This window comes from Anastrepha ludens, chromosome 3 (genome assembly GCF_028408465.1).
Source record: "Anastrepha ludens isolate Willacy chromosome 3, idAnaLude1.1, whole genome shotgun sequence".
In the NCBI taxonomy this organism is placed as follows: domain Eukaryota; kingdom Metazoa; phylum Arthropoda; class Insecta; order Diptera; family Tephritidae; genus Anastrepha; species Anastrepha ludens.
The window spans coordinates 125317639-125332444 of NC_071499.1; the positions used below are offsets into that span (position 1 = coordinate 125317639).

General features: G+C 38.4%; 1 protein-coding gene across 1 annotated transcript; it reads left to right on the forward strand.

Annotated features, from left to right (window-relative positions):
* The first annotated feature begins 3355 nt into the window (after positions 1-3355).
* LOC128857719 (mucin-2-like) lies at positions 3356-12712 on the forward strand. The gene is made up of 4 exons (XM_054093461.1): positions 3356-3533; positions 3714-5039; positions 12210-12527; positions 12591-12712. Exons 1-4 carry the CDS (start codon positions 3356-3358, stop codon positions 12710-12712), a joined length of 1944 nt encoding a protein of 647 aa, XP_053949436.1.
* The last annotated feature ends 2094 nt before the right edge of the window (positions 12713-14806 follow it).

A 14806-nucleotide genomic window follows, 5' to 3' on the forward strand; every position in this document is an offset into this window, starting at 1 on the left:
GTCTACTGACCGGTAAACTCAGCTACGAGTTTAGAAATTGAATGGCGAGGAGTTCAAAGGACTTTCTGAGTGATCCGTATGTTGTACTGAGGCCAAGGGTTTTCGAAATAGCACATGAAGAAATGGAACTCCATCTTTTCTGCGTTTTGCGAAATAATTTGTGCAGTTCCCCTTTAACAACTGTCAGGGAGATGCCGATGCCCGGGTAGGAGGTCTCTGAGGCCAATTCAGTCCACTTCCTGGAAAGCTCATCAGCAATTTCGTTTCCTTCTACGTTCCTATGTCCTGGAACCCAGATCAGAGAAATGTTACCTGCACACCCAAAACATTTCATCTCCTCCTTACAGGAGTTTACTAGTTCCGGTAGTTTAAAGGAGATAGATAGACCAACCTCCTTTAACCTGATTGCATTTTGAGCTGCGCTGGAAATAACGTAAAAGTTGATGGGAAGTATGGGCAAAAGGACATTCAGGGCAGTACTGGGCAAGTTTTGCATGCTCCGGAGATGCCAATGCATGCAGTCCTTTGCACCCTCCCCAGCTTAGTGATATTATAGCTCTTCCGAAGAGCTTCCCACCAAACCAGGCATTCATACGTAAAAATTGGCAAAACCACTGAGTTGTACATCCACATCTTCCAATGGAGTTTGGAGTCAAGTATCATTCCAAGATACCTAAAGTCCGATGAAAGCGGGGGAACGTGGCCCGGCGATAGAGTACAGCCAGTGACTTCTCCAAAATCTCAGCCATAACTGAGGGAAACGGTCTCGATACCACCAGGACCAAGTCATCGGCGCATGCTACTACCTTAACCCCAACCTTATTTAGCATTATCAGAACTTCGTCAATAGCAACTAGCCAAAGTAGGGGCGAAAGGACACCACCCTGCGGCATCCTCCTGTAAACGAATCTAGTGACTTTAGCCCCTCTTGCGACCGCATTAACTTCCCTGCCGCTAAGCAGATTGGTTTTTCCACCTCTAGTCTATCTATCGCACTGACAATTGGCTCCGCCCTGATTTTATTAAAAGCTCCCTCTATATCTATTAAGGCCGCCAAAGTGAATTGTTTGCCTTCCAGAGATTTTTCCACAGTCCCTACGATCTTGTGTAAGGCTGATTCCGTGGATGTCCCTTTCAGGTAAGCATGTTGCGCTGGAGATAATTTGGATTCCATGAGCTGAATGAGTCTACTCCTTTGAAATAAGAGTCTTTGCGAACGCGCAAACGATCTTATCATAGAAAATGATTTTTCATGCCAATAGTCCATAAAATATTAAGGACAAAAAAAGTTTAAGTTGTTTTATTTAATTTTTGAATGTGAAGGCATTACAATGTTTTTGAATGCTTTAAATTTGATATTCGATATTTTCGTTATCGCTTTCATTCATTGCTTTCATCGTCATTAGACGTTTCCAACTGTTTTGATGGTTCAACATACTCAGATGTCAGATATATAGATTTAGGTTTTTCAATGTCAATGTCATTCAGTGGAACATAGCCTACGGAATCAAGAGTTGAATCCAAAGAACTGCCATTTTTTGTTGTTCTGAAGCCATTTTGAAACCATTATGAAGCTATATAACGCTCAACGCGTGAATGTCAGATGGTTGGGTAAGTTTTTTTTCCATTTCCAGTTTCAAGCAATTTTTTTTCAATCCAACTCAGTATTCCTTATATTCTTTTTTACAGTTTCACGATATTTTTAACATTACTCCGCATTTGATAATTTTGTCCTTTTATCGTTATTAATTGCTTTCTTTATATTTTTTGGCACGCTTAGTAGCCGATAAGGCATATGCAGATTTTCGTCTACTAACTTGCAAATTCTATATATTTTGAAAAATGAGAGAAACAAATGTAAAAATATTTTTCATTCCTAATTTAATTGACTGAAGAAATAAAGCCAAAGCAAACAACAGAAATGAGAGTTGGAGACCAAATTTAAATTTGAGAACGTGAAAAATGCTAAAAATGGCTTTCGGCGGCTCTACCTTAAGGCCCGATTATGCATACTTTGCATAACTTCAGAAAACTTAAAGTTGATTATGCTTCGCATACAATCATATTTGTAGAGAAATCAGCATTTATTATACTTCACTGTCACTTAGGTTACGTTATGTTGAAGCGGTAGCCTGTGGAACACACTCAGGCTCATAGCCCATTGCGATGCCGCGTGGAGAGTTTGTTCCTTAACAAAGCATACTTTTTTCGCGCAAATTTATAATTCCAAGCTAAGCTTCGCTACCAGGTAACGCAAGTGTATAGTTAATCTACGTTCTTTAAAAAGTGGTATTGTTGTATATTAATATTACTGATGGAAACAAATAAATACAAAATAAAGCCACAAATAAAAAATAATTACTAAACGAGAAAAATGTTCGTATCTTCTAATTTTAGAAATCACAGCCTGACATTTGCAATTAAACGCACCCCATATACAAAAAGAAAAACAACAACAAAAAACAGAAGCTGCATCAATAGTGCCGCTCAAACTGCTGTTCTATGAATTGCAAATTGACTGATAGTGTAGCAAGTCTGTGCATAAATTATATTAAACAATTTTTAATACCTAAAATTCTAAGTGAATTGAAAAATAAAAAGGTGGTGAGATATACCATAAATTAGGGCATACAAGTAGTCACAGTAGTGACGGCACTTTAAACCTGGCACACTCTGAGCACAGCAACATACTTCCGCATATTTTAACATTTAAAAACCAAAATAATAAACTAATGGTGTAAACCACTTCAACTTACCTTGGACATCGCGAAAATCTCCCACCCACCAGGGGAAGTTTCTTTGATCTCATACGGTATGCTGATGACCGTTCGATAAAGCCCTTGATGACTTGTGTTTGAAAATAAATGGCTGCTCCTCCTAAATTTATCACGCATTAACTGATAGAAACTTTAATCTCTCGCCTACTAGGTCAAAAGCCTCCTCAAACACGAAGCTCGAGCTGGAGCTGTTGACGATATACCAAATTTTTGAGCTAGCTTTGACATTTTGGTCTCTTTTTTATTCTATAAAATTGTCGCTGTAACCAAAGAACCTGAGTCGAAATAAAGTACTCAAAATGCTAGCCACAGCTTTGTTGAGTAATCAAGCGGTGTCCAATTAGGCTGCCACCCGGACTTGTTGGGAACGGTGAGCAATTGCACTTAGGACATCCACGGGGAGTTTTCTGATGTCGCCAGCGAAGCTGGAGGTCTACAGGTGGCTTAAGCAGGCAACAATGCAGAGTCCTATTCGCTGAAACGTGCCAAACGTTTAAAACATAATAAAACTCCTAAAAGGTATTTATACAAATGTTTCAAATTGATTTGCATTTTTTGCGAAAGATCTTTATAAAGAAATGTTTATTGTGCATGCGTTGTTTATTTTGCTGCTTTTGGTAATATTTGCGCAGTTGCATTACAATCAAACAACAAGCGGTCGTCAATCTCATTTTGCTGAAAAAGTATTCAACGCTGCAAGTATAAAAATTCGGCAGGTTCTAATTTCAAGCATAGTCGATCCTAAGGTGCGATTAAGTACGTGTTCTAGCGGATCTAATTCTGAACCATCAAAAGAGTTGTAAAGGAAACAAGGATGCGCTTTCTACTGTTTTTGGCATTTTTCGCTTTAGTGTCGTTGTCCTTTAACCAGGCAAACGGCGATGAAGCTGTAACTAAATACTACTGAAGTAACTACTCCTACGACATCAACAACAGCAGCTCCGCCAACAACAGCAGCTCCGCCAACAACAGCAGCTCCGACAACAATAGCATCTCCGACAATAACGCCACCATTAAACGCAGCGGCATTAACACCAACAACAACAGCAGCTCCGCCAACAGCAGCAGCTTTGACAACAACGCCACCATTAAACGCAGCGGATTCAACACCATCAACAACAGCAGTTCCGCCAACAACAGCAGCTCCGACAACAGCGCCACCATTAAACGCAGCGGCATTAACACCAACAACAACAGCAGCTCCGCCAACAACAGCAGCTTCGACAAAAACGCCACCATTAAACGCAGCGGATTCAACACCATCAACAACAGCAGTTCCGCCAACAACAGCAGTTCCGACAACAATAGCAGCTCCGACAACAGCGCCACCATTAAACGCAGCGGCATTAACACCAACAACAACAGCAGCTCCGCCAACAGCAGCAGCTCCGACAACAACCGCAGCTCCGACAACAACGCCGCCATTAAACGCAGCGGCATTAACACCAACAACAACAGCAGCTCCGCCAACAACAGCAGCTCCGACAACAACCGCAGCTCCGACAACAACGCCACCATTAAACGCAGCGGATTCAACACCATCAACAACAGCAGTTCCGCCAACAACAGCAGCTCCGAAAACAATAGCAGCTCCGCCAACAACAGCAGCTCCGACAACAACCGCAGCTCCGACAACAACGCCACCATTAAACGCAGCGGCATTAACACCAACAACAACAGCAGCTCCGCCAACAACAGCAGCTCCGACAACAACCGCAGCTCCGACAACAACGCCACCATTAAACGCAGCGGCATTAACACCAACAACAACAGCAGCTCCTCCAACAACAGCAGCTCCTCCAACAACAGCAGCTCCGACAACAACCGCAGCTCCGACAACAACGCCACCATTAAACGCAGCGGAATTAACCCCAACAACAACCGCAGCTCCTCCAACAACAGCAGCTCCGACAACAACCGCAGCTCCGACAACAACGCCACCATTAAACGCAGCGGAATTAACCCCAACAACAACCGCAGCTCCGACAACAACGACAACAACTCCAGCACCAAAGGCAGCAGAAGTAAAGTTGACAACACCAGCAAGCACACAAATGGCAACAAAACCAACAACATCAACAACATCACCTCCAGCAGTAAAATTAGCACCAGCAGCTCCGACAGCAAAGCAAGCAGTAGTAGCTCCAAAAATAACAACTACGACGAAGCCTAAGAAGACTAAGACGCCACATAATAACCGTCTGAGTGGTACACAGCATCGAAACCATGGATTAAAGCTCGATCGAGCCCATGATGCTTTTGGTATGGGTCCAAAAGGAAATCAAGGCGTTAGGCGAGGACCACATGGTCGCTAAGCACAGTATCAATAACAATAAAGAATCAACGACAACAACAACAATATCAACAATAGAGTCAAACAAAGCAGAGCAACTCACAACAGAACCACCCACCACAGCATTAATCAGGACAGATCCATCCAAAACAGCATCAACGACAACTGCGTAAATAAACACACCGACACAACTACAACAGCATTGACATTAATAACGCATCTTAATGACCCAATTTGTGCTATCGTCAAGCGCGTGAAATACTCGAGTAGATACCAAAATATTGGTCTTCGGACGCAAGGACTGTGCGCACATTAAATGCTATGCATGTTAGTGACAAAAATTGCCTTTTATAAATACTAATAGGACTATGAATAAGTTCGTGCGGTTTTTTTTCGAAATTTGAAACTTTATTGACGTAAAATGGTTACAAATTTAATATTCAAAATATTGTCCATCGCTTACTACTACTTTTTCCCATCTTTCTGGCAATTCACGGATTCCCTTTGTGAAAAATTCGGTCGGTTTTGCCGCAATCCACGAATCGATCCATTTTTTGACTTCATCGTAATTACGGAAGTGCTGGTCAGCCAGGCCATGTTGCATCGATCGGAAGAGATAGTAATCGGAAGGCGCAAGGTCTGGACTATACGGCGGGTGGGGTAGGACATCCCATTTGAGCGTTTCTAAGTATGTTTTGACCACTTGTGCAACATGTGGCCGAGCATTGTCATGTTGCAAAATAACTTTGTCGTGTCTATCGGCGTATTGCGGCCGTTTTTCTCGCAGTGCTCGGCTCAAACGCATCAATTGTCGTCGGTAGACATCCCCCGTAATCGTTTCATTCGGTTTCAGTAGCTCATAATACACAACACCCAGCTGGTCCCACCAGATACACAGCATAACCTTCAGGCCATGAATATTCTGCGCCGACGTCGATGTTGAAGCATGGCCAGGGTATCCATACGTTGCCCGACGTTTTGGATTGTCGTAATGGACCCACTTTTCATCGCCAGTCACAATTCGATGCAAAAAACCCTTTCTTTTGTGCCGTTGAAGCAGTTGTTCGCATGCCATAAAACGGCGTTCAACGTCTCTTGGCTTCAATTCATACGGCACCCAATGGCCTACCTTTCGGATCATTCCCATGGCTTTTAAACGTTTGGAAATGGTTGATTGATCAACTCCCAAAGTTTTTGCAACCTCTTCTTGCGTTTGAGCCGGATCTTGATCGAGCAATTCCTCCAATTCGGTATCCATGAACTTTGGCGGCGCACCCTCGCGTTCTTCGTCTTCCAAGCCAAAATCACCACTTTTAAAGCGTGCAAACCACTTCTGGCACGTTCGCTCAGATAGAGCATGCTCACCATAAACTTCCACCAAGATACGATGACTTTCGGCTGCTTTTTTCTTCATATTAAAATAATGAAGAAGAATTCCCCGCAAAAACACATTATTTGGCACGAAATTCGACATTTTCAAGTGTGGTAAAAATATTGTTGTTTACGCTTCAAATAAAAAACTTATACTGACGTTTGTGCCTTACGACAGTAGCTCTCCAATGAATGTTTGGAAATGTGGATCGATGGAATAATAATCAAGTTACGCCATCTGTTGTAAAACCGCACGAACTTATAAATAGACCTATTAATATTTTTTAGATCTAATAATAATTGAATTATTTTCAGATCACATCGGAAACCGATTTTTATATAACATGAAGTTGGGTTTATTTGGTGGAATAACAACATACGCCGTCGTGGTGACCTATTTGGATGAATTATTGCATATTGACAAACTGAACTAAAATATTATAATTATAATACAGCATAATAAAAATGAAATTCTATTCAATATAATGGTATTTGACTTCACCAATACGCTTTACTCGTATTATTTCTTTACTTTTCTTTCTGTTAATCGTTCGAGTAGTTCAACAATTTGAAAGCCATTGCTCTTGATTGAATTGTTTCGAATGTGAGCTGGAAGTAAAACAAATTGACAAGTGTTTCCGTAACGGTTTAAAGGCAAAAGAGACGATCCAAATGATGAATGAGATTTGATGACACATCGCTCTTTGGTTGAAGCGTTGCTTACTAGTACATTGAACTGAGTGAACACATTTTGTATTTCAAGCTGAGAAATGAAATAAATCAAATAAGATGTCTGCATATTCTGTTTTTCGTTTTTCGCAAAATATTATCGCCTCCAATTTCTAAAATTATGGCATTCACAGTTTGCGCAAACTTCTGCTAAATTTGACACATCTTATGACCTGTCGATTTGATTTCCAGCTGTTGAGGCATACAACTAAGTTATGAACTGTGTTATCGTTTTTGCTGTTCCTACAGCTCTACAGATCTGATAATGGCTTCTGCGAGAAAATTCCGAAAATATGTAAAAATTTTTTTTTTTTTTTTTTTTTTTTTATTACAAACATTTAACTATATATAGGTATACAATGTTTGTTGACACTACAACTAGTTTAAGGGAAACTAACAAGCAGTATGATTTTAACAATTTTGTGGGGTTTTTATGAAGAGAATTTTAAAATCTCTTCTTTACATTAACTACCGATAAGATCATATGGTTTTTTTCTCTGGAGTCGTCGGGTTAGGTCTCCGGTGTTGAGAAGTTTGCTGGCTTCCTCGTTAATGTGCCTCTGGAGCCTCATAGAGTGGGCTTCTGCTTGTATTTTAATAATTTCAGCGACCGTAGGAATGCAGAGGTCACGATGAATATCTGCATTGCGAACGTACCAAGGTGCGTTGACAATATTTTTGATAATTTTATTTTGAAATCGTTGAATTATGTTAATATTATTTTGACTGGCACAGCCCCAAATTTGAGCGCCATAAGACCACACGGGTTTGATAATTTGATTGTATATCATTATTTTGTTATATATGGAGAGTTTAGAATTCCGTTCAATGAACCAGTTCATTTTTAATATTTTCAAATTAAGTTCTCTTCGTTTTATTTTTATATGCTCCTTCCAACGTAGCTTAGCATCGAGGGTTATACCAAGATATTTGGCAGTATTTGCGTATGGAATTGGAGCGCCTAGTAGCATTATTGGGTGATGGTTTACTTTTTTATTGGTAAAGGTCACATGAATTGATTTGTTACTATTTAATTTTATTCGCCAAATTTTTGTCCATTTTTCTACTGCGTCTATAGCGATTTGAAGTTTAGTTGCAGCTACTTCGGCTGTTTTTCCTGTTGCGAGGATTGCTGTGTCGTCAGCAAAGGTGGCGATCATAGTGCTTGGAGGATTGGTATATCTTTCGTATATATATTGTAAGATAAAGAGGGGGTCCAAGGATACTTCCTTGCAGCACGCCAGCGTTTATTTTCTGCAATTTGGAATACTCATTCCCTTGTTTTACGCGAAAATACCGTTCAGTTATATACGATTTCATAAATGCACTGTATTGAAGTGGCAGACATGAGTTCAATTTGTTGATAAGGCCTTCATACCAAACCTTGTCAAATGCTTGCGCGACGTCCAGGAAGACTGCGGAGCATATTTTTTTCTCTTCGAACGATTTTTCTATTTCAGCTGTAATTCTGTGCATCTGATCTATGGTGGACTGTTTACAGCGGAATCCAAACTGGTGTGAAGGTATCAGATTGCGAAATTCAATTATTGGTTTTAAGCGATTTAGAATGAGCTTTTCTAGTAGTTTTGAAATTTGTGGCAACAAGGAGATTGGGCGGTATGAAGAAACAATGTGTGGATCCTTTCCTGCTTTGGCAATCATAATCATCTCTGCAACTTTCCACAGGCTTGGAACATACTGAAGTCGGATCGACGAATTGAATAGATTGGCTAATTTTACTAGACTTTTGTTGGGTAGTTGCTTTAATACTTCCGCTGTGATTAAATCAAATCCAGGTGCCTTTTTGTCTTTTAGTTGCTTAATTTCTCTTGTCAGTTCGCTCACAGTTATAGGTATGTGGGATTAGAGTTGTTTCTTGATCTAAGGAGGGATATTAGTCATCGGATTGGCCTTCGTTCGGTTGAAAGGTGTTGGATAGATGATTTGCAAATGTTATAGCTTTATCTTTATCACTTCTCGTCCAGGTGTCATTTGCATTTTTTAGAAAAATTTAGTATTAAAAGAAATTTTGCTAGCTTCTACTGCGAGTATACTAGAAATAAACTTTTCCAGCCAGTATAGTCTATTTTTGATTACAGACTGGTTGATTGTAGAAAAGTAAAGTGAAAAAATTGGTAATTCTTAAAAATTTAAGGAAGCAGTAGTTATTGCTCCTAGACACATTAGTGTAGAAAGCAGCTCAGAAGCCATTGTGGAAGTTGATCCAGGTTCTGGAAATAACCAGTTTCTCGCGATAGGTCTTTAGAAGGTGAGCGCCACATACGCTGTGCCTTACTTGGTTGATTAAATTCATTATCTGAGTTCATCCAGAGAGTACGGAGTACAGTTTCTGAATTATATACATGGCCTTGGTATATGAGCTGTGGATATGTATACATACATACATATACTCGTATATCACACTACTATAGTTGTGTGCGATTAGCCGACCCAATAGTCAGTACAAAAATTTAGCGTAAGCGAAAGCTTTCTCCTAAAGAGAAAAAAAAAACCAAAAAGCTAACGAGCGATGCAAAAACCGATAGAAGAAGACATATCAGCTGGGTTTGTTTAAATAATTTTGTGCTGTCCATAATATTTGAACTGCAGTTCGATATTTTTATCGAAAAGTTAAAACAACTTGCACATAATGTTTTCACTAATGGGCTTTATTTGTTCTTTTTTCAGTGAGTTGAAAAATTTATCTCACCTTAAATATGGAATTAAGTTGTGAAAATTTTCTTGTGCTGATTTATTACGATTTTCCACGTGGATTATCAATATAGGAGTGAATTGATCAATTTACTTCGACTTTTGGTATTAAAGAAGAATACTAATATTATATTAAATTATTTCCTATGGTTCCAGGCAGGAACAAAGGCCACACACTTAGGCACTGAGAAACGCGAGTACAACAAGTTCGAACGTGACCGTCGATCCTCCAAGATAGAGGCACACTGGGGCAATAGTGTGACCAGCACATATGCAATATTCCATGAACATTTGGTCATCATGAAGATTTGAACTCGTTAAATAACGAATAATTTGACAGGTGGTGTAAAGAAATGGTAATGAAATTCAGTTGATGTAGTTCAAAGCACGTCTTAGACATGGTAAAATATGACAAATCTTGGATCTAGGAGATTCAAAATATGCGTTCATGAAATTGGCTGGGAAAGCATTACTGCCACACAGCACTAATTCAAGAATCGTTTTTAATGGTATAGGAGTCCGAAAAACAAAGGCACTCTGATGAGTTTCCATGAGATAAGACTTCAGCTGGGCGAATAAGACAAAGTCACAGGGGACGATAACCGGGCAATAAACTGGGTCCAGCAACGCTGAAATGTCTTTTTTGACAAAAAAAACACTTGAAAAATCAAAAAGAGGAATAAGTCGGTGCTGTATGGTTCTGCTGCTCTCGAAAACTTCAAGCCACGCACGAAGAATGCCGCTCCAGCGAACGCAAGGTGGAAGAACTGCAAAACCCCTGAGCCGATCGCATAAAAGTTAGCCCATTTACTTCATCATCTCTTCTACTCGAATAGCTGAATCGAAGTGGTGCAAGAAAGAAGAACAGCAGAAGACGCTCGTATAATGTGTATGCCCAGCAGTCAGCAGACTTAGATTCGGTCTACTCGATTCGGAGCTACAGATTTATGAGTTAGTCATCGACTAGGTTCTACTGTAGTTGTGCTCGCCTAGAGTAAATATTACTGATTGGTTGAGGTGTTTATCCAAATGTTGCAAATTAATTTGAATTTTAAGAGTTCTTGTTTTTATTTACGTACAGCCGTACATTCACACACCTTAAAACTTTAAATCGACTTAGCGGTTTTTACTTGTTAAGCATAGAATTACTTCATTCATAGCCTTTCCTTAGACATTCATTTCAATAACTTTTACTAAAATAAATATAGTTTTTTTATGAAAAACTGTCAGAGGAAAACCAGCTAAAGCCGGCTAAGTTACTTTGTCAAAACTATACAGAAGTGTGTGTACATAAGAGTCGCGCAGCAAATATTTGCTTTGAATAAACACTTTGATATACAAATATGTAAATGTTAGTTGTTTTGCCAAAATTTTGCTGCATACTTTTATTAGAAAAAACTTTTTGTATCACTTGAAGTTTCATGCGCTCAGTTGGTTTCAGGCTCCGGTCCTGCGAACGGTAGTCACACACTCATGCAATAGCCTTTGGCGGCTGCCGTAATAAGTAAGGCAATTCTTAAGCGCTTTTGCCTATATTTTTCGGAAAAGTTTGAAAAAACGCTAAAATAGGGAGAAGCTAAAAAAATTGTGTGAGACATTTTATGACTGCTTCCCGCTCGAATTTGATAGTTTGAAAATTTTTTTTTGATATCGAGGAAGAAGCATTTTTGTAGCAGTTTTGCCTCAAAATCATCCAATCCACTAATGGTTCTTTGCTTGCGGTGCGCTTTTGAGATGAAAATTTTGGCGTTTATTAAGACACTCATCGGCCTGCCTTATTTTAAACGACCACATCCATGAATTCTGTGTAATTTTTCTAATGCACTTCTGAAGACCAGTCTAATTCTACCTTATGGTGCACGCCGATTGAATGACCGGTTAAAAAGTTGAAAGTATCCAGTCCACTCTCAGGACGTTAGTGGTGATTTTCAAGAGTTGGAAAGCCGTAGAATGAAAAAGTTGGCAAATGCGCAAAAATATCAATTTGTGATCTGTGACTTAATTATTTGCAATAAGCAGTGCGTGAAGGAGAAAGAGGGAATGTGGAAAATAAAGTAATTCGTAAATCATTTTAATTAGACGACTAAACAATAGGCAATCTGCATATCGAATTTTTGGCGCTATTAGTAATATTTGCGCAGTTGTATTGACAATTAATCAACCAGCTATCGCCAATCATTTCACTTTCGCTAAGAAAGTAAACAATTATACAGGTATAAAAAGGCGAGATCTTCAAATTTCAATCATAGTTCATCCTTAGCTGCACTCAAGCGAGCGTTTTAGCTAATCCAAAACTTTAACTAACTTTAACTAACTTTAATTTAAAGAATTGTCAAGAAGCAAAACAACCATGCGTCCTTTGCTGCTGTTGGGAGTTTTCGCCTTTGCATTAGTGTGCATCTATCAGGCTGATTCAGCTACTACGACCACAACTGATGCAACAACAACAACAACTGATGATACAACCACCGATGATTCTGACGACACTACGACGACCACTGCCTCATCTTCAACGACATGTACCAACTCCTGTCAACGTGTTCGTAAACCAGTTTGTGCTAGGGTCGGAGGCGTTAAACGAACTTTCATTAATCTCTGCTTCATGAAAGCCGCTAAGCGCTGTGCACGCATCAAGGGTAGAAAAAGTGAGTGACAAAACTTACGATAATAATCATTATTCTGCATATTTTGTGTTTCCTTTCTTTCAGATGTAGTATTTTTGCATCAAAATGCATGCACTGAAGTAGTGCGTATACGTCGTCGTATTGTCAGGCGTGCTATCGCAAACAGGCGTCGTAAAGCTAACGGACTGCGTCGAAGAACTGGATAAAATATACTTGGATATTACTTGAAAGAGTTTAAAGCTAGATTTTCTGTAAAACATTTCACTTTAATACAGAGTATAATAAAAACTGAATTCTAAGCAGGTAAACGAAATAATTTCAATTGATCCTTAATTTGCGATTCACGATTACTTCTATTAATCGTTAGAGTAGCTTAACAGTTTGAAAGCCGCTGAAGTTGCCCACGGCCTTTCCGCTAGTAGAAAAGGCAACGAAACACAGCTTGAATTATTTGTTCGCAAGTAAAAAAAATTGTTTAGCACATTTCCTAACAGAGGAAAAGAGATATTAAAAGAGAATGAAATTAATTTAATTAAAATTCTCTGACATCGGCATTTATGGAACGCTGACCAAAATAGTTTAGTTATATCTATTTTAGTATTTAGCGATTTTTATTGTACATTATTGGTCAGCAATAGCGCAGGCTGATAAGTAACTCAATAACAAGAGAAAATAGTTTATATATTAATATTTAATAACTGAATAATAAAATTTTTTTGTTTTTACTTTTCCACTTACTCTCATTTTAGTGCTTCTTTTAGTTCGAAGTGTTTTATATTCTTCAGAAAATATTATTTCTTGAGCTTTCTTGCACCCAAGTGGTTTATGCACTTAGCACTTTTTCTCCCCAATTGAATATATTGTTTTGCATGCATTAAAGTATGCAGTACTGCAAAGTAGGTTCCACTAACAAATTATCAAAATAATATAAAAAAACTTACTACAAAAACCTAATAATTTGCACTAAGCGGATTGTACTGAAGTTATGGAAACTAGCAATAAGAGTCAAATGTGTGTATTTGTGTCTTAGATTTGCTAAACTTGTCAGAATGAACTAAAACTCAGCGAACTGTTATGATGCTTTGAAGTTATTGCTCGTGCGACAAATAAGGGTCCCATCTGTTCTAACATTCGTAAAATTGATCGACAGTGAAATGTTAAGCACTACAGTTGTGAGCATTCGTTAAAATGTTAACATTAACATTTACATGCTCTACTATTATTTAATAAATTTCGAGGGCGCGCACTTGCTCAATGTGACGAGTTATAATAATTTTGAACATGATTTCATTTATTTAGCATTTTCGTAAATACTTGAATATTCAAGTTGGGCTTTAAGGGGGGCAGCTCCTCCAGCACTTTCAAATTTTTCATGTTTTATATATGTATTTTTTTTTTTTTGCTTTAAAAATTCATTTACAACCTAAGAAGTATCTTTTCAACGTTTAAAGCTTAATAGAAAGTCTAAAAAGTCCCTATAAAGTCAGTGAAGTGATGAGCGTTGAACGGAAGATGAGTAAGAACGACAACGTTGATCACGTTTTTCTCGAAATATGTTTTTCACGCGCTGTCGAATACAACTCAAAAAGTAATCAAGATATCAACTTAAAATTTTACAGAAATATTCTTTAACATATTGGCCTTTGTATGTACCTCAAATTTTATATTAATTATTACTAGTATGTAACCCCCGAAAATCGGGTGGCCTTTTTCCCCACGGAAAGTAAACAGCATATGTGACACTTTTATATATTAAAAGTTATGATGATTAGAAAAGTTTATATTTGTATTCATATGTAATATGTAAGAACTTATGCATATAACATTTTTTTCAGTTAAATCAGTAATTTTTTTTTAAATTACTTCATTATAAACTACATTCAACGTCAAGTTTTCGTTATTGCCCATTTTAACTCGTATATTTTCCCAGGATCTATCCCGGCTTAACGCAACATAAAGTTGGCCGTGAGCAAAGCAATCCTCCTTTAAATGAAACCGCACCCTTGATAATGTTTGCCCCTGGGCCTTATTTATTGTTATGGCGAAGGCTGTCCAAAACTCTTTCTAATTTGCACTGTTACCGTTGTTTTAAGTGAATTGACAAATTCCAAGTCAATTGACAATTCATACCAATTATTGCCATCACAACAAAATTTTGAAAAAAATTCGCAGCACCCGTTGTGACTATGTTCATGAATACATATTTATTAGTAAAGAGAACAAAACAAAACAATTATTGAGAATCCAAATGTATACAATGCTGTGCTAAACAAAGCAAACGTACTCATATATGTATATGC

Coding starts and splice junctions, on each gene's coding strand:
- LOC128857719 (XM_054093461.1), top strand. CDS start 3,356: ATGTTTATTGTGCATGCGTTGTTTATTTTGCTGCTTTTGGTAATATTT. Junction 5,040..12,209: donor TCGAGCCCATGATGCTTTTG/GTATGGGTCCAA, acceptor TTTAATTTAAAG/AATTGTCAAGAAGCAAAACA. Junction 12,528..12,590: donor ACGCATCAAGGGTAGAAAAA/GTGAGTGACAAA, acceptor CCTTTCTTTCAG/ATGTAGTATTTTTGCATCAA.